At 43.5% G+C, this 24,767-nt stretch overlaps 1 protein-coding gene across 1 annotated transcript in view; it reads left to right on the top strand.

Annotated features, from left to right (window-relative positions):
- Nucleotides 1-22,579, top strand: part of LOC114911891 (uncharacterized) — a 171,532-nt gene extending 148,953 nt beyond the window's left edge. The window contains exons 2-4 of the mRNA XM_029256355.1: nucleotides 21,861-21,899; nucleotides 22,170-22,246; nucleotides 22,399-22,579. Of these exons, the coding sequence (XP_029112188.1) occupies nucleotides 21,861-21,899; nucleotides 22,170-22,246; nucleotides 22,399-22,579 (297 nt within the window). The remainder of the gene's footprint in view (nucleotides 1-21,860; nucleotides 21,900-22,169; nucleotides 22,247-22,398) is intronic.
- The last annotated feature ends 2,188 nt before the right edge of the window (nucleotides 22,580-24,767 follow it).

Raw genomic sequence — 24,767 nt, 5'->3', positions numbered from 1 at the left:
CCAACCCACTGCACCACCGCACCCCCATATTTCCACTATTTATTCTTTATTAAAAATTGCATGAGAGAGGAATAATGATTTATTTATTCCTGTCACAGTTCAAGGATGAAGAGTAATTATTCTAATTTTTTCCTCACATTTTATCGAAGTAATGTATATCACCCTAAGGCCAGTTGTTTCTGGTGTGTGTGTGTGTGTGTGTGTGTGTGTGTGTGTGTGTGTGTGTGTGTGTGTGTGTGTTCAATACATGTATGTATATTTTTTCGATAGGGTGTAGATTGTAACTTGCACCTTGTGCAGATTGTAGCTATCCGCTCTAACATTAATTATATTTAAGCATCTCATCTCTACATGCACACACATATCTCTCTTCCTCTCTAATTATAAATGTATTATATAATTAAGCCTAATGAATTACCGTCCATAATTATAGAGCGTTGTACAGAGGAAATGAGAACGAACAGGTGAATATATTCAGCCTTTTTGTCAGCACCAAGTGGAGTGTGCATAATGAGATGTTTCGGTTTGCAAGGATGAGATTAATTAAATATGACCTAAATATTGTCCTGTTGTTCTGAAAGTTGCCGACAGTTGGGGTGGAATGCTAGTCAGACCCCATCTGGGATTAACTTGTGTCGTGTCATGCATGTGGTGGTAATGAGGGTGGGTAGTGTGTGACATGACTGATGCTAAAAAGTGAAATTTTTGTATATATTTTGCACTGCAAGATTAGTTATTAAACGTGCACCTTTAGAGTCGGATTATCTTCATCAGCGTCTGGAGGGTAACGAGGATGGGGTAACAGTTTCACATGTGTATGCATGCACAGAGCTATAATAAAATCTCGCTCTCTCTCTCTCTGTATATATATACACACACACAAAGAAGCTGCTTGTCCCAAGTGGGGTTGCAGTAAATCACAGCCTAACACAGGACACAGGGGGACAGGACACACCCAGGACAGGATGCCAGTCCATTGCAAGGCCATCGCAAGGCACCCCAAGCAGGGCTTGAACCCCAGACCCACCAGAGAGCAGGACCTGGCCAAACCTGCTGCACCACAGCCCCCCCAAGTAAAATCCCTGAAAGAAAAGTACATAAAGTTTAGTGGCTCTATATTCAACTGATTTCTATGCACATATGATTGTCAGATTCTCTCCTTTTATGCAGAAATCAAATAAAATGTATGTGCTTTCAGCATATAAGCTTTTTAATTATTTCAGGAGCTTTTTGATGTTGCGTTGTGTATGTCAATGGTACCTGCGTAATAGGCACTGCTACAGAACCCTCTGTGATTCTTGTAAGATTTAATGTAGGAAACTCTTAAAGCTCTTTATTTCTTTGTTCATTTCACATTCTGCAGAAAATAGAAGTATTTAATCCCTAAAGAAGATAAAACACGCTGGCACCACTAATGAAAGTGAGATCAAAAGATTATTGAATATTCACCTTTGCTGTTAAGCAGAGCTGGTAGTCAGCAAACAGCATATTTGTAATACTTCCCTGGTGCTTGGACTCCTTACAGACTCCATGGAAATGCCTGCAGTTTCTGGTATGGTGTTTCCCTTCCCCAGAGTGGATTGAATTGAGAGACTTGTGAGTTTATTGAGTGTTCAGTAAACTACTGAAAAATTGCTATTTTCTCCATCAGTGTACAAATCTCCTTAGTCAATAGTAGAGAACTCTGTGATGGGAGTCATGGTGCAAATACACACTTCTTCTTTTTACATTTAATGGATGAATTTGTTAATTGTCCTCTCTGTTGATTTTAATTTTTGATTTTGATTCAAATCTTTCCAGTCAGTTCCTGGACATGCGAGAATTTTGAGACTCTAAGTGGTCTTCCAGTGAAGGTCTATGAGAATGTAAGCTATTACAAGGGAATTTATGTTGCGCATTGTAGTGGGGGTCAGAAGCAGACGACAAAGCAGTGGGGTATGGGGAAACTGATGGGTACGACTCTTATTCATTCGGGCAATTGTTAGGTGAGGTTCCGAAGACATCTGAGGGACTGCTGGGTTGGGCTTTGATAGCAGTGAGGGGAATTGTTCGAACTATAGATTATGTCTTTAAAGACACTGGGTAGACTTTAAGATATGGCTTTCAAGGCATTAGAAGACTGTTGGATAGGGTTCCAAAGGCACTGGAAGGATTATAGGATAGGGCTTTGATGGCAATGAGGGGATCACTATACAGGGCTCAGGTGGTAATGGACCCCCCCTCTCACATCACAGGGATTTGGTCCAGTAAATTCCTCTGTTTTGTGGTCAGAAGGTTAGAACCCGTTAATCCCGTTGAAGTCTTTTGGTTATCAGCATATAGAAGGTCCAACCACTGCCAGTCTGTGGATGTATTATGCTGCAGTGTTCAACTCCTGCCCTCAGTTATTTCCAGTGTTATGTACTTTTGCTTTCATACCTCATATACAAGGCTATAGATGATACCATTAAACTTGAACACCCTTATTATTCATGGGTTCTTATTTATTCCTCAGAATCTTGTGGACAGGCTGCAGTCCCCACCCCACCTATAGAGTCTGTGAGCTTGGAGAAGTTCTATATAAGGGAGAAACAAAGCACTCTTCGTGTTATGAACACTTGAAATAGAACAGCTTGGGAACATGACCTTGCAATTTGGACATTCCACTGTTCCATTGCAAAAAAAAGAAAAAAAAATTAAATATCAAAAAATATTTTTTTCCACATTAATTTGCATGTGATGTATAAATAACTGGGAGTGCGGTGGTGCAGTGGGTTGGACCACAGTCCTGCTCTCTGGTGGGTCTGGGGTTCGAGTCCCGCTTGGGGTGCCTTCTGACGGACTGGCGTCCCGTCCTGGGTGTGTCCCCTCCCCCTCTGGCCTTATGCCCTGTGTTACCGGGTAGGCTCCATGACCCCGTATGGGACAAGCGGTTCTGAAAGTGTGTGTGTGTGTGTAAATAATTTTATTGTGTGACATAGATATGGGAAATTATTTTTTAGTGTGATATGATCTTGTGGGGGAGGCGCGGTGGCGCAGTGGGTTGGACCAGGTCCTGCTCTCCAGTGGGTCTGGGGTTCAAGTCCCGCTTGGGGTGCCTTGCGACGGACTGGCGTCCCGTCCTGGGTGTATCCCCTACGGCCTGAGTTGCCGGGTTAGGCCCTGGTTCCCCGTGACCCTGTATGGGACCAGCGGTTCAGAAAATGTGTGTGTGTGTCTGAGTGAGATCTTGTTTAAGACAATGGGCATTATGCTTTTTCATGACCATTTTGAGTTGCTTCAGACACATCGTCTTGCGATAATAAATTAGCACTGTGACTCAACACCTGAAATTCCTTAAAATGAAGATAAATCTCTGCCACGATTATTATCTTCACAGCCTGTTTGCAGCAACCAGGGTATGCTGTGCTTTACAGTCACAAGCTGGCCCTCATCATCCTGCACTCAGTGTGTGATTGTCATCTGAAAGGTCCAAATGGAACATGGACAAAATGTATTACGATGACAAAGACCCGCATCTTAAAATTGGAACCACCAGCCCAAAAGCACACCTAATTGTTAATATTATACAAGGAAAAATATTGCACTCAACATGGGAGGTTAGAGAACACAATGCAATTCAGTGCATTTACAGCAGAAGACATGAAACAGGCCTGCTTTTTAAAGCCATTTTCTGAATGAACAGCTTGAAATCGGACCACAAAAACAACTCGCTCATAGTGGAAATGGTAATGGATGCACAAGAAGTACACAAAAATGCCCAGAGCTGTGTATGGCGACACAAAAGAACAATGATGATAAGGATTGAAACTGATATTCCTCTCATGAATCTGCTGGACTTCTAAGAAGAGCCATGAGTAAAAGGAAACAATTTTGCTCTACACCTGAAGTTCCCTCTCTAAAAACAGCATAGCAGTGTAGAATTTTTGCCCACAATAAAAAAAATAAAGAAAATTTGATCCATATGCTAACTCAGAATAACTCTGGGCGCCCTCTTGGATAATAAATTTTGTGAACACAAAGTTAATTGATCACACTTTCGAAACATTGTAGATCTTTGTCCTTTATATACATATGGGTGGGTTATCTGTATTGTTGTTTCTGTTTCTATGTTGCCGTGAACTGGTGTGTGAGGAAAACACTGAGGAAACTGAACACCATGATGTGTGAGCCGAACCATCGCCTGACAGGTTTATTGCTCTTTATGAAGTGAAATGTAGGGTTAGTCAAACATGAGACTGATATATGCCTTGGTGGCAGGTTGGCACAGACAGAACTAAACCCACCGAGAGCTGTTTAGTCACGTTATGGAAATTAGTTTTGATTATGCATCCTGACAGCCATTGGTTGGTGATGATTGATGGCATTGATTGACAACCTAGTTTCCTGTTGGAAATTGTGTCTTACTCCCACAATGACACATCAGCTCAATAATTCAGTTACTAATGAGTACAGATATGGATCCCAATACATTTACTACTATGAAATTACTTTCCCTTAACTGCATCCTTGGTATTCTGATGGGTGAAAAGATACGCATATTTTCCCAGATCTGAAGGCTAATGGAAAAAGCATACAATTTTAGATTAAATCTGCCACATTAAGTGTCTGTATGACTCATAAGGTTTTGGTAGTGGCTTCACTAAAAAATCTGGGTATCAGCTGATGTTGCACACCCTTCCTCCGGTGACCCACGACCCAACCGAAAGGGAGCCATGGGAACCTTCCCACGGTCCCCCTCTGCAAGCGTCGGGGGTGTCCCTGCGCTGGCCCATCACAGGTACCTACTCACTTACATGACCACCTGTCCTCTGTCGGCAGACCAGAAGTTCATCTTTCATTTTTCATCTCTCCCTCAAGTATGCGAAATGTTGGTCTCTGAAAAAAGGTGAGAGCAAACAAATCAGGAAGGATGCAGGGAAATTGGGCTTCTGAACAGCAACAACCTGAGATGTCCTATGAGGTGCAAAGCATACCAGTGTCTTCATGGAGATCCAGCTGAATGGTCTCTGATCAGTCTGTCCCATTCTTCATGCTGCAGAACTCCATGTCAGTGTCACTTAATTTTTCCACCTACATTTGGCTGATTTTTTTTCCTGGAGGTCCTACCATCAGAGGTGGTTTGATAGTTTTTAAACAGCTGAACCACACACACACACACACACACACACACACACACACACACACACACTTTCAGAACCGCTTGTCCCATACAGGGTCACGGGGAACCGGAGCCTACCCGGCAACTCAGGGCGTAAGGCCGGAGGAGGAGGGGACACACCCAGGACAGGATGCCAGTCCGTCGCAAGGTACCCCAAGCAGGACTCAAACCCCAGACCCACTGGAGAGCAGGACCCGGTCCAACCCACTGCGCCACCGCACCCCCTTATAGCTGAACCAATGCATTCTAGAAAGTCCTTGAACTCTAAATTTGTGATATATTGCCAGAGAGACCTGATTTGGTCAGACATCACATGCCAGTGTCCAAAGCAGAAATTCAAACAATCTGATTCACTTGAAGAGTCCTGTAGGCTTTCATTCTTAACAGCTGGTAACCTGTAGAATTCAATGGTCTTCTCATCCACAGATATCTGGATATCTCAGGGTATTCTGCTCCCAACTGTGGACCACTGTCATGGACAGGGGTCTACAGGAAGGAACAGGCCCATCTCCTCCTGTGCAAGAAACCAGGGAAAATTCTTAGTTGGACACATATTTATTCACAGAGTGATATTGCAGTACAGTGCATGGACAAAATTAGTCTTTTGGAGAAATTTTTTTAACAGCTGATGAAATTTTCCAACATGCTGTGATGTTTTCCTATAATAAAAATATTTAAAATAGAATAAAACAATATCATAAGGTGATACAAGTGTACATAAAACTAATGGGGCACTGAGACAGCGTGGCATTGTGTTAGGAAAATGCAGCCCTGGTTGAAACAAGAGGTCATCCAGATTCCACACCTTAGCAGAGGTCTACAGCTGCACCCCATTGCCAACAGTAAGGATAAAGAAAAGAGAAAAAACCCATAGCAAGTGAGTTCAAGAAAGTTTTAATAAAGGAACATTGCAAAAGTGAGCGATTCATGTCATGAGCATCTTTCATGTGTTAATAAATTCGAGATCGCTCCTTAATTAAAAGAACGAATGAGTGGAGGAAGGAAAACTCTCAGAGGATTGCGACGGCCCCCCAGGGAACCTCATTTACCTATTGTAGTGAATCCAGTGAGAGTTGTTGTTAGACATTCCCTCACCATGAAAACAGCACCATGAGCGCAGAAGGCCTTTCAAGTGCTTTCCTACACCCAGTTGTACCAAATTACAGTTGAGTTTAATGAAATAGAATTGCAAATGTCCAGCAGACAGAGAGTTCTGTTCTTTTGGCTTTAAATTATTTCTCTGAATTCCACTGATCTAGTTAAAGATTTTTTTTTTTAACTTTCATTTCAAAATGTTTTAGTGTACCAGATTGTTGGACTGTAGATTTGAACACTGGCTTAGATTTTTTATTTCCCTATGAAAGAAATTATTAAGATTTATTTTTTAAACACAAGGACCCATTTTAAACCATCTTAACAAATCCCTTAACCCCTTTGAAATCGCTTTACTGGCAACTGGAAATCTCTAATGTCCCTTTTTCAGGGACATAAAAATTTCCCATTAAGAAATGAAGGTACTGTAGTGATTTCTGCATAATGTCACTGAAAAACCAGGTGGATAGTACTTACAGTAAATAGCTGTTAAAGATTAAAATAGAGTTAAGGAGTAGCTCTTAAGTGTACCCAGGAATTAAACTCCATAAGCCACTATCCCAGTGTGTAACCCACTGCGTCTTTGCATTTTTCCCGGCAGGTTCCGCCTGTGTGCTTAATTGTAGAGAGCTGCAGATAATGTGGAAGTGTGCGCATCTGCTGTGTTACTAAGGGTGTACCTGATTCTGTGTTGCGATGGTCTGTGTTGATGTGTTTTCTTTCTAAGCAGATTAATGTCATCATCACCTCCGTATTCAGTAGTGATGCCTTATATTTCTAACGGTATCAGTGTCATTGGTGTTTGTCATGGTTGATGATGAGACCATTTTCTTTCTAAGGGTTGTATTTGTCTTAATGATTAGTTCTAATGCAGTTTCTCTCTGTGGAGTGTCAAACATACCACTGTTACCATTGCTGGTGTTGATGCAATTTCTGTCTAAGGGTATCACTGTCATCACTGTCACAATGGTTGGTGCTAGTGCTCAATATCTGTAAGGGTGTCAGTATCATCATTGACACTGTGGTTAGGGCTGATGCTTGAAATTTCCAAGTTTATGAATGGCAGCACTGTCAGTATGGTCAGTGCTGATGTATTATGTCTCTCGGTGTCTGTGTCATTCTGTCTCCATGGTTGGTGCTGATACAGTTTCTCTTTAAAGAGTGTAAAAGTCAATTATCCCTGTTAAGACAATTGGTACTGATGCATTTTTTTCCTCTAGTAGCATTAATGTCACCACTGTTACCATGTTTACTTTTGATGATCCATATCTCTACAGGCAGTAGAGTACTCTCTCAGTGTTATCACATTCACCATGTGTGATGCTCGTGCACTTTCTTTCTAAAGTGTCAATGTCATCGCCATCTCTATGGTCACCGATGATGCAGATGCTGTATATGTCACCATGATAATGTCACCATGGTTGGTGCAGATGCTGTATATCTCCAAGGGCATCAGAGTTACCACTGATACTGTGTATGGTGTTGATGCAGTTTGGTGAGAGCAGACAAATCTGACACTGAGACACTGTGTTTAGTGCTGAGGCATTTTCTCTTGAAGGGTTTCAACATCATCACTGTGACATTAGTAGGAGTTCATGACTTGTGTGGTAGTACTCCGGGAGTAACATCAAAATGGATTTGGTGACAACACGGCACTCTGTTCTTTTCCTATGCTACTGGAGCATATACAATACTGATTTTCACAGTTAACCCTGCAAGAGTAAGCAGTATATTTGTAAATGGCTTCTAATTGTAGACTTGATTTCTATGTGTGTGTGAATATTGGAGTGTGCAGCTACTGAATGTATGAATTTCTGGAAGGGCAGGGGGCAAAGAATGAATGATGACCCTGTCTGTTTCTTTGCATCTGTGAACATTCTTATGAGTATGCCTCGTGAAGGTGCGTGTGTGTGGGTTTGTATGGAGTTGTGTGTTTTGTATTGTGGGTAAGATACCGGCGTATAAGGGCATGCTCAGCATGCTCTCCCTTCTCTCTTTCCTCCAATACTCCTAGACTGTCAGTTGCTCTGCGTCCGCTCTCTCGTATTTAATTTCCAATGGAAGGGGCTGGACCATGGGCCTCAGGAAAATAACAAAATCAATTGGCTAGAAATGACATCTGCCATGAACTGCTATGGAAATGCTCCTAGGTGCCGTAGATGAAATCACGGGACCTAATTGTGGGCTGATTTATTCACTTGTCTAAGTGTATCATCATTGACCGTGCTGCCCGAGAGCCATGGTGGACCAGTCATACATAACACACAACACAGGAATTTATTTACCAGATCCATTATTCACAGCACCAGCAGGGGAAGTGTTCCCCTTCTTTTATTAATTCAGAACTTTGCAGCCACATAAAAATGAAATAGCTACAGTGACATCTGTCACTTTGTTTAAATGAGATAAATATATCTGTGTCCACTGTGGTTAAGACATTTGGCTGTGTGTCCTAGGCAGGTGGAAAAATGGGATATTTCTCTTTTATCCAGGCTTTGTCTTCCAGTCTGCTTTCCGTAGTGCAACTTCTGCCACTGCGATCTTCATACAGAAAGGGGTGCGAAGGGTGGCGATTGCCAGAAATTTTAATCTGCCATGTGTACCTTTAAATAAAATGTTGAAAAATGTCTCAGAAGTGATTTTGAGCTAGGGGCAGAAAGAATTTATATGGCTCTGGGGGTCTCGGTGGGGAATTGATCCAGGTTGGAGGTATGTTTTTTTGCTGTCGGCTCTTCAGAATGGTGGGGGGGGGGGGGTCTCAGCGCACTATTGTCTTTGTGTTCTAATGATACCCTTTCACCTGAGAGAGACTGCAGATGATGTCAGGACAGCTGGGTATGTGCGGGTCATGTTTTCCAGCTCATTAGGGGTCGGCATCTCCCACCCCAGTCCATTTAACTGCTGTTTTAATCCACCCTCACTGATTCGGCACATCACCACAACAGCGTTCCTTCATTTAAAAACTTTATTTTTGTAGTAAAAGCCAATCTTGCAGTGTGGGACAGCAGATTTACTGTGCTCCTTGTAACCCATGTATGCACAAAGCACAATGGGTCATGAATAATTAAATTATATTTGGAATTTATCACCAATGAGGTGCGAGAGTAGGATCAGAGAGGGAACCATTGCAGGCTTCTGAGATAAAAGCCTGACACTGTGATCAATTCTAATTTAAATACAATAATGGAAACCCTTATTTTGCAAGTGCCATTTTTCCCTGGACCATAAAGCTAAACTAGAAAGTATTCAAATAAAACCAGAGTTCAGTGATGTGTTTGCTGAAGGACCAGTAAATAATAATAATAATAATAATAATAATAATAATAATAATAATAATAATAATAAGAAGAATAATAATAATAATGGTTGCGCAGTGGGTTGGACCGGGTCCTGCTTTCCAGTGGGTCTGGGGTTCGAGTCCCGCAAGACGTCCTGAGTGTGTCCCCTCCCCCTCTACCCTTATGCCCTGAGTTGCCGGGTTAGGTTCTGGTTCCCCGCGACCGCGTATGGGACAAGCGGTTCAGAAAATGTGTGTGTGTGTGTAATAATAATAATAATAATGCATTTCTGCTGTTCCCTGATGGTGGCAGCACAGAGAATCCCAAAGGTGTAGCCCAGGGAATGGGTGACCTTGCTGTAACTGAGATTCTCTGGAGCAGGGCAGGCAGCAGCTGACTGAACACAAATACACGTCCCACATTTTTATGGGAGAGTAACTAACTGTTGTTTTGAAGTGTGTTACTTTTAATGCACTAAGAATAAATTAACAAACATGAGAAAACTGGAAGCTTGGAGGAAGTTTTCAAAAGGACAATTATTGCATGGTCCTCCCAGTGTGGATTTACTCTGTGGAGAACCGCACATTTTCCATTCAGTATTTTTCTGACTACTGTTGTTATTGACCATTTTTTAACTGACACCTTTGTTCACAGTGACTCACACTATTAGACAAGCAAATTGACAACTATTTACCCATGAATACAGCAGGGTAATCTATACAGTATTAATTCAGAGAAAGTACCTTGATCAAGGGACCACAGAAGGAATGAGGATTTTTAACTTGGGTCTTTCAATGAGAAGGCCAAAGCTCTAAGCACTGCAGTCCTTGTTACCTCCCAAGTTATGCTTGCAGCATATTTTTCTCACATATTTCGCTGTTGTTAGGATTTTCGCTAACAGAAGATTAAGAGTTGAATGAGAAATGCAAATAATTCTATGTGAGGCAATCATATACAGGAAGAAAGCAGATTCAAACTTGAGTTTAATGATTATTGGGTGGTGGGAATGACTGATACCACAGAGAGTTTTGTTACTTTCTCTAAACCACAGAGTCTGTGATGCTCTGCAGGGTGACTTCATTCTCCAGGGCCTGCTGCAAGATCAGTCCATCCTGAACATCTATCCCCAGGGAAAAAAGACCCCAATCACTACCCTTCAGAACTCAGAATCAGAGGTAAAGAAAACATGTTGCATGAGACTGATAATTAAAAGGGTATTGTGACATGTTCAATCCACCTTCAAGGCTTCCCATGGAGTCTTGCGTAAATGTGAAATGCAATTTCACAGTATGGATAAAGAACTCTCTCATGAGAATGGCAGTTCCTTAAACATCAGTATTGGATATCAGGCTGTATCAATGTAGCTATAATCAATGCAAATTTTAAGAGGCAAACTGCTGACTCAGAAAAAGATGGGGATTCGACAAAACTGACAGGAGAAGGGGAGAGTGACTTTTCCAGATGTTGTGGAAATTGCTTTCATCAAATGCTACAAAAAGTGACATGCATTTAATTAAGCAGCACAGCTTAAGCATAACTGTGACAAGACAATAATCAAGTGCTATAATTCCAATGAGGAATTTGTAGAGTGGCCACCACAAATTCAAGTTCCTCACACATTTCCATGTACTGCTTTATAGGTCAAAAGTAGGATTTTATAATCTAATCCAAATGTAACCGTGAGCCTATGCAACGATTTAAGTACCAGTGTTATATGGTCGTACTTCCTAGTGCTAGTGACAATTCTTGCAGCAGCATTTTGTACCAACTGTAGCCTGGATATAGTTTGGTATGGACAACCCTATAAAAAAGCATTACAATAGTCCAGCCTGCTTGAAACAAAAGCATGAACCAATTTCTCAGCATCCTGTCTTCATAGGAATCACTGTAATTTAGCTATGTTTCTTAACTGAAGGAAGCACAATTTATACAACGGGGTGGATCGGTGCTGCAGGTGTGTATTTGTGGTTGGAGGAAGGTGACTTCAGTGAGAGGCCTAAGAATTCATCAAGGCAAGAAGAAGTGTTTGGGGGGACAAGGGCAGGGGCCCCATGTTGATAGCCACGACCTACGGAGTGGTCCAAATAAGTCGGGTGAAGTCCAGGGGCAGGTTGCACACCAAAGACCACAGAACATTAATACCTCTGTCATAGAGGAGACAAGACCAAACATGGATGCACAAGGCAGCATTGATCATGGGGAGGATGCGGGGCAGATGATACCAAGACGGGTAGGGAAGGAAAGGCGTAGGGGACGTCTGTTAACGATGATTTCAGAGGGATTTTAAATGGTTTGAAGGGTATGGCTGAGTCTAAGATAAACCAATTGGGTGACATTAATATGATTATGGGAAGAAGAGATTTGGGGTGTTCGAGAAGAAGCATAAGGGTGAACAGAACGTGTTAAAGTCAAGACGGCAGATGGAAATTGAGAGGTTGATTCAGGAAAGAAGACACTTAAAAAAGCTTTGGAAACGAGCAGATGAGGAAGGTAGAGGTGGTATTAATATCTTGCAGGAAGAATTGAAACGTAGGTTGGTAGTGTTGAGGAGAGCAGAAAAGCTTAGATTCAGGAGAAAGAAGAAGGAGCAGGCTAGGGTGGCATTTTTTAAGGACCCATTTAAATTTGTGAAGTCCTTGCTTGAGGAACAGAAGTCTGGTTGTTTAAATGTTCAAAGGAGGGAGTTGGAGAGCTATCTGCTGGAAATGCACACCAATGGTGAAAGTGAGAGGGTTTTTGAAGTACCTGCAGATATTCCTCCATTAAGGGAGATCGTGGCGCAAATGGACGTGTGTCCTCCAAGGTTGAAAGAAGTACAAGAGGTGGTACGGCGTGCGAGGGCAGCATCTGCTCCAGGACCCAATGGGGTTCCTTACCGGGTTTATAAAGGTGCCCTGGATATTTTAAAGTTTTTGTGGAAGCAGATGGTGGTAGTATGGAAAAAAGGTATCATTCCAAAAGAATGGCGGCGAGCAGGAGGGGTATTTATACCCAAAGAGAAAGATGCAGTAGATATAGGGCAATACAGGCCAATATGCCTTCTTAATGTTGAAGGGAAAATATTTTTTAGTGTTGTGGTACAGAGGTTGTCTGCATATTTGCTGGCCAACAACTTAATTGACACATCTGTGCAGAAAGCAGGAATTGCGGGTTTTTCAGACTGTTTAGAGCATTGTAGTATGATCTGGCACCAGATAAAGGAGGCCAAGATGGAAGGTAAAAACCTCCATGTGATTTTTTTGGACTTGGAGAATGCCTTTGGTTCAGTGCCGCATGTTTTGTTGTGGAGGGCATTTGATTTTTTTTAAAGTCCCAGAGTGTATTACGAGACTGGTTAAGGTGTATTTTGAAGACATCCAGTTTTATTTTTGTACCAAGCAATACACCCCATCTTGGCAGCGGCTGGGGATTGGCATAATGGCCGGATGCACAATCTCGCCTCTGGCTTTTACCATGGCTATGGAGGTGTTAATAAGGGCGTCGAGATGGGTGGTTGGGGGTATGAGGCTGAAGGATGGTTCTCGCCTTCCGCCAATCAGAGCGTATATGGATGATATGACTGTGCTTACTACTACTGTCCCGTGTACTCGTTGCTTATTAACAAAGTTGAATAGAAATCTAAAGTTGGCCGGATTGAAAATTAAGCCTAGTAAGTGTAGGCGCTTGTCGATATTTAAAGGAAAGTTATCACAGGAGAATTTCCAGATTGATGGGCAAAAGGTTCCGTCAGTTGCTGAAAGGCCAATTAAGAGCTTGGGTCGGTGGTATGACTCCTCACTAAGCGACAGGGAGCAGGTTAAAAGATTAAGGGAGGATATAGTGCAGGCAGGGGGTGCAGTGGCACAGTGGGTTGGACCACAGTCCTGCTCTCCGGTGGGTCTGGGGTTCGAGTCCCGCTTGGGGTGCCTTGCGACGGACTGGCGTCCCGTCCTGGGTGTGTCCCCTCCCCCTCCAGCCTTACGCCCTGTGTTGCCGGGTAGGCTCCGGTTCCCCGATGACCCCGTATGGGACAAGCAGTTCTGAAAGTGTGTGTAGTGCAGGCAATTAATAGGATTGATAAATCTTTTTTACCAGGGAAGCTGAAGGTTTGGTGCCTTCAGTTTAGTTTATTGCCTCGTATTAGATGGCCGCTAACTATATATGAGGTCTCTATGTCAGGGGTTGAAAGACTGGAAAGGGCTATGAGCAAAGTTATTAGGAGATGGTTGGGGGTTCCTCATTGTTTGAGTAGTGTGGCTTTGTATGGAAAGGGGGTCTTGGAATTACCACTGACTAGTCTTGTGGAAGAATTCAAGTGTGCCAAGGTTGGCTTGGAATTAACATTGTCAAGCACAAGGGACCCAGTGGTGAGATCGATTCCTGTAAGTTTAAAAACAGGATGTAAGTGGGATCCACGGGAAGCTGCTGCGCATGCGCAGACAGCTCTTGAGCACAGAGATGTGGTCGGTCAGCTGCAGGTAGGTAGGGCAGGGCTTGGTGCCAGCGATCCAATAAAGTTATGGAGTAAAGCTAAGTTGCCGGAGTCTCGGAGAGGAGAAAGATGATGGTTTGTTTTGTCCGCGAACAGGAAGAGGAGACGAGGCGGGTAACTGCGACATCACATGGTGTGCAAGGGCAATGTTTGGCTTGGGAGGATGTGGAGAAACGGAAGATCAGCTGGCATGATCTGTGGGCGATGGACGCCGGTTGTCTTAAGTTTCTCATCGGAGCCACCTACGATGTTCTCCCCTACTTCACAGAATCTTAATCGCTGGGTAGGTACAGAGCTGATTTGCAGCTTGTGTGGTGGTATAGCCTCTTTGAGGCATATTTTGTCTGCATGTAAGGTTAGTTTATCTCAGGGAAGATATACTTGGAGGCATAATGAAGTGTTAAAATCCTTGGCATGCTGGTTTTAGAACAAGCAGGTTGAAATCAATTCACTCCTGCGGTGTGGGAGAAATAAAGTAATTTCTTCTGTGTGGGAAGGGGAGAGCGTTGCTTGTCACACACGTGGATGCGGTGGTACGAGTTTTAAGTGGGGTGAAGTGCGTGATTGGAAGTTGGTAGCGGACGTGGGAAAACGACTGCAGATGCCACAGTGCATTGCGATCACGGCGTTGAGGCCCGATATTGTGCTGTTCTCAAAGGGCACACGGATGGTGTACTTCATTCAATTAACGATACCCTTCAAAGACGCATTGGAAGATGCCTTTGAGAGGAAGAAATTGAAGTACACTGAGTTGGCTGGTGAAGTGAGGGAGCGAGGCTGGTAGTGCGTTATTAGACCAGTGGAGATTGGTACAAGAGGGTTTTTTGCAAAATCAACCACGTCGCTACTGCTGGAGTTTGGTTTTAGAGATCAGTCATTAAGAGCAGCGATTAAAAGCTTGTCAGAGGTAGCAGAAAGATCCAGTCAGTGGTTGTGGATGAGGAGGCATCAGGGTGTTTGGGGGAAGCACACTTGAGTGGGGAGTACTCGCCTATGTGAACATCAAATGGTTTGAGTTTTGTTGTCACCTCCATATGCTGATGTGGTGTGTTGGTTGGTTTGTTGGCGGTCTGTGTATTTCTGGGGTGGGAGGTTTTTTGGTGAGTGGAGTCCCCAGGATGGCATTGCGGGCATGGAGGAGGGTGGGTCTGGGACGCCAGATCTCGCCGTTGAGCCTTCTGGAGATGTCGTGGGCTCAATTCAATGAAACATCAACGAAGGAAGGTGCCCACTTGACAACCCTAACGAAGTGCTCGCGGTGGCTCCTGGCGAGGAGGATGGTGCTTGCCCATGATGTGGGTTGATTTTTAGTTTTTTTTTTTTTTTTATGTGGAGGGAATTGTCTGGTGGGGGTGAGGGGTGTGTGGGATTTTAGGAGGGATGGAGTACTGTGGCGTGGTTGGGTTGTGTCCAGCCCCCCTTGATTTTGGCACGAGGAGTTGAACATCTTTCCCTGTGTATTATTGCAAAGCATTTACTCAAGATACAAATAACAGCTTTCCATTCAACAGGACACCCAAATTATTGACACAATCTGTACGTTTGAAACAAATACCATTTGTTGTAAAGATTGGTCTGATTATGTCGACAGCTTTGGTATCACCACCCACCAGAAGTACCTCTGTTTTACTGGCATTTAGAGATAAAACATTTTTACTCATCCATAATTTCATCCTCCTACACACACATACACATCCACAACGCCAATAACATCAGAGACCATAGACTACCTCCGTACACCTTGCGCACACAAATACACACCGCCTCCTCAACTGCGAATAGACCGAATTTACCTCTGCAGGACTTTGCACATGTACGATTTCCATGTTTACATTGCGCACTGTACATTTTATACACATATAAAACCTCGTTTCTTGGATTTTTGCACTAATAATAATTTTTGTAAATTTGTGATTTAAGCCTTGTGTTTTTCTTGTGTTTTTCTTTCCTTATGTCCTTATAATTTAGGTCATAGGCTGCTGAGAGGATTCACAGAGTAAGAATCTCATTGTATGGTGTAAGGAATTGTTTACTGTACACATGACAAACTCTTGAATTTGAATTTTATATTGGTAAAACAATTACCTAAAGACGCCGCGTGATCGATCATCAGGCTTAAGTGAAACATAGAGCTGTCTGTCATCGGCATGTAAATGTAAATTCACATTGTGTTTGTGAATGATGTCACCCAGTGGTAACATATACAGTGAGAACAGTAATGGACCCAATACAGAGCCCTGTGGCACATCATTCTGAACTGTAGTTGAGACCGAAGGGGTGCTGTCATCAGATTTCAGTACAAATTGTTCATGGTTAGCTAGACACAAGTCAAACCACTTCAGAACAGTACCCCTTAGTCCAACCAGGTTTTCAAATCCACTGAGTAGGATACCACGGTCTACCTGCAGCTTTCAGTAATTTAGTGGGGATTGGGTCTAAAGGACAGGTAGTACCTTTCATAGAGCGAATTAGCACGGTAATTTCCTCTACAGTTATTATGTAGAAGCTACTGAAACAGTACAGACAACTAATATTATCATCGTCAGAAGCACTTACAGCGGCTAAGACAGAACTAGAGGGCACTATGGATTCACAGATATTCTCTACTTTATTATTGAAAAATGACATAAACTCATCATTAGTAATGGAAGCAGAAATGCATTGTTAATCTTTGTGTTTACCAGTTTACATTTAAATTTATTCATTTAGCAGACGGTTTTCTCCAAAGCGACATACATCTCAGCAAAAATACAATTCATTATATTAAGAGAAAGAGTTATAGCTGCAGACACGTGATTCTTAAGGAAACCTAATTTGTTACTTTCCACTTGATGCACTGATGTTCATCGCTCGAGTAGGTGCATAAAATGCAGGACAGATGAATCCAGATTTTTTTTTTAATGCCAGAGTAGCGGGTGTGTAAAAGCCTATCTGGGGAAGATGATGAAGTTACGGTGCATGGAAATTTACTTCACACATGAACTGGACAGATCTTGGGCTAAATGGGTCGGGAAAAGGTGAGTTTTCAGACCCTTCTTGAATTTAGACAGAGTTTCTGCAGTTCTGAATGAGAGGGGAAGGTCATTCCACCACAATGGAGCCAGAACCGAGAACCTCCGTGCTTTACCTTTAGTGCGTGGGACCACCAATCGAGCAGAAGTAGGCGAGCGAAAGGGTCTGGCTGGGGTGTAGTGGTTGGTCAAGTCTTTTAAGTAGCTGAGAACAGTTCTATTGATGCATTTGTAGACGATAACCAGGGTCTTGAATTTGATTCGGGCAGCTATAGGAAGCCATTTCCGAGAAATAAGTAGAGGAGATACGTGGGAACACTTTGGCAAATCAGCACAACTCGTGCAGCAGCATTCTGAATCAGCTGCAGAGGTTTAGTCTCAGTAGCAGGAAGGCCACACAGAAGAGAGTTGTAGTAGTCCAGACGTGAAGTCACCATGGCCTAGACAAGTAGTTGTACAGAGTGAGTTGTGAGCTAGGGACAGATCCTACAAATATTATGCAGGATGTACCTGCAAGACCGGGCTGTGGCTTCAATGTGCCGAGAGAAAGACAGACTTTAGTCAATCGTTACACCCAGGCTCTTGGCCGAGGAAGTAGGCAAAATGAGTGAGTTATCCAGTTTGATCGTGATAGGTGGACAGGCCAGCTGGGAGGTGAAGAATCTCTGTTTTGGAGAGGTTAAGCTGGAGGTGGTGATCAGACATCCATGCAGTGATGTCCAACAGGCAGGCAGTAATGCGTGCAGAAATGTCTAATGTTCTGATGGAAAGGAAAGGAAGAGCTGGGTATCATCAGCATAGCAATGGTATTTGAATTCATGGGAGGCTATGACCAGGCCAAAGGAGGAGGTGTAGATCGAGAAGAGGACCTAATATTGAGCCCTGCGGGACACCGGATGAGAGAGGCAGAGGAGAAGAGCGAGAGCTCCGCCAGCTCACTTGATAGGATCTGTCAGATAAGTAGGACTCAAACCATTTTAGTGCCGCTCCTTTGATCCCAAGCTGACTAAGAGGGGAGAGTAGAAACCGGTGCTTGACTGTGTTGAATGCTGCAGACATTTTAACTTTATTGCACAAGTTGATTTGTTGAACCATGGTGAGTTTCTTACAGTTTGAATGAGTTTATTTTTTTAGTGGAACTGCAGGGTCTAGGGTGGATTTTACCCATGAATTATACTCAGAAACCATTTGATCAAAACTTGTTCCAAAATCTGATCTTCTAATATAATCAATAATTTTAGCAGTAGTACTTTCATCAAGGGGTGCGGTGGCGCAGTGGGTTGGACTGCAGTCCTGCTCTCCGGTGGGTCTGGGGTTCGAGTCTCGCTTGGGGTGCTTTGTGATGGACTGGCGTCCCGTCCTGGGTGTGTCCCCTCCCCCTCCGGCCTTATGCCCTGTGTTGCCGGGTAGGCTCCGGTTCCCTGTGACCCCGTATGGGACAAGCGGTTCTGAAAATGTGTGTGTACTTTCATCAAGTGGGGCACAGTGGTGCAGTGGGTTGGACTGGGTCCTGCTCTCCAGTGGGTCTGGGGCTCAAGTCCCGCTTGGGGTGCCTTGTAACGGACTGGCTTCCTGTCCTGGGTGTGTCCCCTCCCCCTCCAGCCTTATGCCCTGTGTTGCCGGGTTAGGCTCCGGTTTGCTGTGACCCAGTATGGGACAAGCGGTTCAGACTGTGTGTGTGTGTGTGTGTGTGTGTGTGTGTGTGTGTTTCTATTTTCATAAATATACCACACAATTTTAGTCTTACTGTTTTCAGACAGCACGGCAGGTATACATCAAAGGTAAATAGGTAATGATTGGAAATAGTCTCTTTTAAAGGAATAATATTTACATGAGAGGGGGCGCGGTGGCACAGTGGGTTGGATCGGGTCCTGCTCTCCGGTGGGTCTGGGGTTCGAGTCCCACTTGGGGTGCCTTGCGACGGACTGGCGTCCTGTCCTGGGTGTGTCCCCTCCCCCCTCCAGCCTTACGCCCTGAGTTGCCGGGTTAGGCTCCATGACCCCGTATGGGACAAGCGGTTCAGAAATTGTGTGTGTATATTTACATGATGAACATCACTGTAGGTTATGATGAGATCGAGCATATAGTTATGGGAATGAGTAGAACTGTTAACAGCTTGAGTTAAACTGACGGAGTTTGAGAGAGGCATAAAACCATTGTTCATATAAACGTGTATCCAATGACACGTCTATATGAATACTGAAATCATCCATCAAGATTATTTTGTCATGAGTAATGACTAAATCAGTTAAAAAGTTACTAAATTCCTTGAGAAAAGAGAAGTACGGTCCAGGTGGAAGGTAAATAAGGAATATAATTATATTGGCTTTCAGCCTGAAATCTAGCTCTAGAACATCAAACAAGGTAAAATTGTCACAATTTCTCTATGTTACTGCTAATCTATTATTGAAAAGAATGGTGAATAGACCTCCATGACGTACAGAATGAGATTTATCAAAATAATTATATCCATCCGGAGCAGCTTCTATTAGCGGAATTGTATCGGACTAACCAAGCCAGGTTTCCGTAAGAAAGAATAGATCGGGCTTGTAACTTAATATTGTTTACTAGAACAGCTTTACTTGTTAGTGAACGAATATTTAATAAAGAGCATTTTATATTACAGTTTGGCCTCTGTGGTAACTTGAGAATGTCTGTTTTAATGTATTTCAGGTTTCTCGTGCAAGAGTTCCTATCACTAATCTTGTTAAACGCCATGGTCTGATAATAGTTTGTATTTTTTGGTTGCACTTAACGGTTTTCTTTAAAGTTTCGAGGCCCACACTGGACACACACGCAATGCCCGAAGCCACTGTGTTGCGGCGAACGGGCAGCACAGGGTGCAAGGCTGGAGGGGACACACCCAGGACAGGACACCAGTCTGTCGCAAGGCACCCCAAGCAGGACTCAAACCCCAGACCCACCAGAGAGCAGCACCTGGCCAAGGCCGCTGTGCCAGTGCCCCCCACACCGGACAAGGCACAAGAAACCCCATCAAATGCAAAATGACCACTGGTACCAGAACAAGTAACAGACCCATTGACACACACAGCTGCTAAAGAAGATGACCCATAGCTGAGTCAATTGTGCAACTTGCAGGCCAGGTTCTGGGACAGAACAAATGAACCCCTCCAGTTGAGGTATACGCCATGACGTTTTAAAAACCCTTCGCCTTTCCCAGAAATCATCTGTTATTAATAAATGAAATGCAATTACAGCAGCACCACATCTCCAACCACCTGTTAAAGGACACCAGTCTACTGTACACTATGACCCCAACGAAGAGTCTAGGTAAAGTACCAGACACTATTAAATTATGACATTTCCTTTTGGCCTTATTACACATAGAAATAAAGTGGCTCTTTAACACCTCAGACTGCTGGTAAAAAATATCATCACCGCCAACATGCACCATCATAGTTGACACGGCATTATCGGCCAGAGAACTGACATGAGCCTCGATATCAGATACGTGTCCGTGTGGAAAACACTTCACCATTACCCTTCAATTCCAAGGACCCCGAACCTTAATATTTCAGATAGCTGAATCCCCCAAAATAAGCACATTATTATTATTATTATTATTATTATTATTATTATTATTATTATTGGGTGAACGGTTTATAGTAGTTTTGGATTTGGACGGGAGAACCCAAACCAGGAACCTGTGGCTTAGGCTTCACTTTATTCGATTTACTCTGAAGAGTTACCCACTCGCGGTGAAAGCAGTCCAGGGTATCCACCTTCTTACTAGCTGTACTGGGTCCAGGAAGTGTCGATGCTGGGTTTGACGCTACAGAGGCATCGGGACACACCAAGTCCAGCCAACTCTCAATTTCTCAAATAAATCAAATCCTTAATGCGCTCTTCTCATTCGCAGACGTTCCACACCAAGTCATTATTTTTCATGCATTTCGAGCAAATGAAATGTTCGACAATGTCAGCAGGTGCAACTAAGCAATACATATTACATGATACACAACACATAGGTAAGCCGTCAGATAATAGGTTCAGAATGGAACTTTCGTCGAACAGGGACTCAATTCTTTCATAAGACGCCGTCTCGGCTACAGGTGCTCGACTCCTCGCTCTGGACACTCTTTTTGGTTCTGGCTCCAATGTGTTGGAATGACCTCCCCCTCTCACTCAGAACTGCTGAATCTCTCTCTACATTTAAGAAGAGTCTTAAAGCTCAGCTCTTCCAGACTCACTTCTCCCATGATCTCTTAAGTGCATGTTAATGTGTAATTGTTTATGCACAAAAACCTTTTGATTGTAATTGCTGAACAATGGATAAACCTTTATGTAGCTACTCATGTGATATACATGTTTGTTCCAGTTTAGTGATTATACATTGTTGATTAATGGATTAACTTTTATCCAGCTACTTGTGTGATGTGCGTTGGTTCATATGGTGGAAAGTAACAAATGAACTGTGCTTAGAATCAGGCATCTGCATCAAATTCTGTCCTTCTGTCTTCAAGATGTATGTCGTTTGGAGAAAAGCATCTGCTAAATAGATAAATGCAAATGTAAATGTTTATGCCCTTTCAGAGGACATCATTTCTGATCAAGGACCTTAGTTTACGTCCCCAGTCTGGAAGGCCTTCTGGGACAAACTGGGAGTGTCCATCAATTTAACCTCTAGTTATGTGCAGGTGACCAGTCAAGTAGAGAGACTGAGTAAGGACATAGGCCCTTTCCCTCGCAGCTGCTGTGGTCAGTCCCAGGCTGACTGGTCACAATTCCTGCCCTGAGCTGAATATGCCCATAACTCCCTGTCTCTCTCCTCCACTGGCTTGTTGCCTCTCCAGTGCCTTTTGGGATAGCAAATGCCCCTGCTTCCCTGGAACCCGACTCTTTGTTAGGTTCTGGCTGTGGATGACTGGCATCGGCAGAGTGGGGAGGTCAGTAAATTTGTTCAGGCTCACCTCTGCGGAACACCGAGGCATTACAAACACCAAGTCGATCGGTGATGTCACATGGTGCTGTATCAGCCTAGGCAATAAGTATGACTTTCCACCAGGGACATTAAACTGAAATTGCCATCCAAGAATCTGAGCCCCACGTGTAGCAAGCCTTTCAAGATAAACCGGAGGATCTCCCCTGTCTCCTACCATCTTCAGCTGCTGCCACAGTTCTGCATATGCCCTACCTTCCATGTTTCCCTCCTCTAGCCTTCCAAGACATCTCTGCTCCACTCCTTTTTTCGGGCTCCTCCTCCTCCCCTTGTGGAGGTGGATGGCTACTCCGCGTATGCCGTCTGGTCCCTCTCAGACTCAATGTGGCGGAGGGGGAGGGTTTGTACTACCTAGTGGACTGAGAAGGATATGGGCTGGACTGGCATAGTTGGGTCCCCACGAGGGGCATTCTTGACCCCTCTTTAATTTCACTTGGCCAATCCAGATCGACCGGTGCCCTGTCTAGGGGTCAGTCCAAGGACCAGTCCAGGGGCCGCTGTGAGCCACCCATGAGGGTACTGTCAAGCCCCAGAGCAAGCCCCTGCAAGATCAGGTTTACACACCTGCAAGGAGCTAAGGTCAAAAAGGCAGATGCATCACTCACTTGCGTCATGACATCTCACTGAGATAATCATCTCCACCCGCTCCTCGCCTCAGCTCTTTGCACCTGTTCCCCATTCCTGCTCCTGCTCCTTGCTCTTACTTCTGACTCATCCAGTTTTGACCTCTACCTGGACGATTCAACTTGGATTTCAAATTTGCATCACGGACAGTGTTTGCACGCTCGGCTTTGACACTTGCTCTGCGACAGTGATTTCGGATTTGCTCCATGCAAAAAGCAATCTCAGTTAAAAAAAACCTGCATTTGCGTCCAACCTCTTGTTTCCCGGCATCCTGTGTGCATTATACTTCAACTAAATTCAGATAACATAATGTATTTCTATCACCAATTTTCAAGTAGGTTCTTCGTGTTGGTACTGAGTCAGATTCCCATAATTCCTCTTATGCCATATTGACCTCTTACCCAAGGTAAGGCATGAGTGTGTTTCTTACTCATGAAATCACTTCTCACCTGATCTTGTAAGTGCATGATAAATGTGTAAGTGTTTGATATTTTTCAATATGAAAATTGTGTATATACACACACACACACACACACACACACACACACACAGTCTGAAACTGCTTGTCCCAAGTGGGGTCACAGTGAACTACAGCCCAACCCAGCAACACAGGACACAAGGCTGGAGGGGGGAGGGGTCACACCCAGGATGGGACGCCAGTCTGTCGCAAGGCACCCCAAGCCAGGCTTGAACCGCAGACCCTCCAGAGAGCAGGTCCCGGCCAAACCCATTGCGCTACTGCACCCTCTATGAAAATTGTACACACATGTACACACACACATTGGCTGAACTGCTTGTCCCATATGGGGTCAAGGGGAGCCAGAGCCTAACCTGGCAACACAGGGCGTAAGGCTGGAGGGGGAGGGGACACACCCAGGACAGGACACCAGTCTGCCGCAAGGCACCCCAAATGAGACTCGAACCCCAGACCCACCGGAGAGCAGGACCCAGTCAAACCTGCTGTGCCCCTTATGAAAACTGTAATTAAATGTAAATTATGGAAAAGCTTTATGCAGCTACTTCTGTAATGCATACTGCCTCATATGGTGGAACATAACAAATTTACTGTCTTGTAGGGACAGCTTATAGTGTAGGTGTTAAAGCTGTTGCCATTGGACCGAAAGGTTGAAGGCAAGAATGATGACTCTGACACTCAATTATACAAGTACATATACAAGTTCAAGCTTTATAAGGAATCTATTTTTACACATAAACCCTACATTTTAGCACATTTCATGAGTGAAAGTGTTGCTGAAATAGCACATATTTAACATTACAGTTTGTGACAGGATCCATTACAATTCGTAAATCTGTTATAGAAATTAGCTCAAGCTTCAGAAATTGGGTTTTATAAAATTGTGGCATTGAAGAATTAATCTGGCTTGGAAACAGTCAAGTTACACAAATCATGCCAAATTACCCAAGCAGTTTGCAGAAAATAACAAAGTTAGCTGGTATACTAAACTGGCTATTATAGTATGCATCAGTTGATATTTTATCAAGCTGGTGAATAACTCATCATTTAAATGAGTCTAGATGAGGAAAGAAGATGGAACCTCAAAACTGTGCATTTATATTGTAAACACATTTGGAAGTATTTCTTTGCTTCCTATTTCTGGTTCGGAAGTTTCTGATTTAAATTAACAGCTTGTAAAGTGATCCCCATGCTCGGGTTTAATCAAATTGCCCCAAACTTCTATTGCAATTATAACTAAAATAATTTATTCATAAACTCCTGCACACATTTTTAATTTGCCGAAAAGTGGCAGGCTGTACCTTGCCTGTTATTAATCCAAGTATAGCACAATCAGCTTGTTCTTTATTGATTAAAGGACTTTATTAACTTGCTAAAATTTTCTTTGCCTGAGAACAGTTTCAATGTACTTTCAACAGGCAACTAATTACATATTGTCATCAGTTGTTCAGTGTATCTCTTTGGTGGCTACAAAGAATAAAAGGGCTGCTAATTCTACCTGCTACCACCATTATTATGTTACCCACTTGGCCCCTAAATTTTGAACCTCACCCGAGGGTTTACTGGTGCCTCCCCTAGGACCTCAACAGGACACATGGGAGTGAGGCTTTGGTGCAGCTGTGACTGTCTCGCGGAGGAGAAGAGGAGTTCAGCAGCTGTCATGCATGAAAAATGGCAATTAGGGAGCCGTCTCCTTTGCGACTCCTCCTCATGGCT

The sequence above is a fragment of the Scleropages formosus genome, chromosome 11, assembly GCF_900964775.1.
Source record: "Scleropages formosus chromosome 11, fSclFor1.1, whole genome shotgun sequence".
NCBI lineage: Eukaryota > Metazoa > Chordata > Actinopteri > Osteoglossiformes > Osteoglossidae > Scleropages > Scleropages formosus.
Note: the sequence above shows the minus strand (reverse complement) of the source record. Positions and strands in the feature narration are given on the sequence as shown.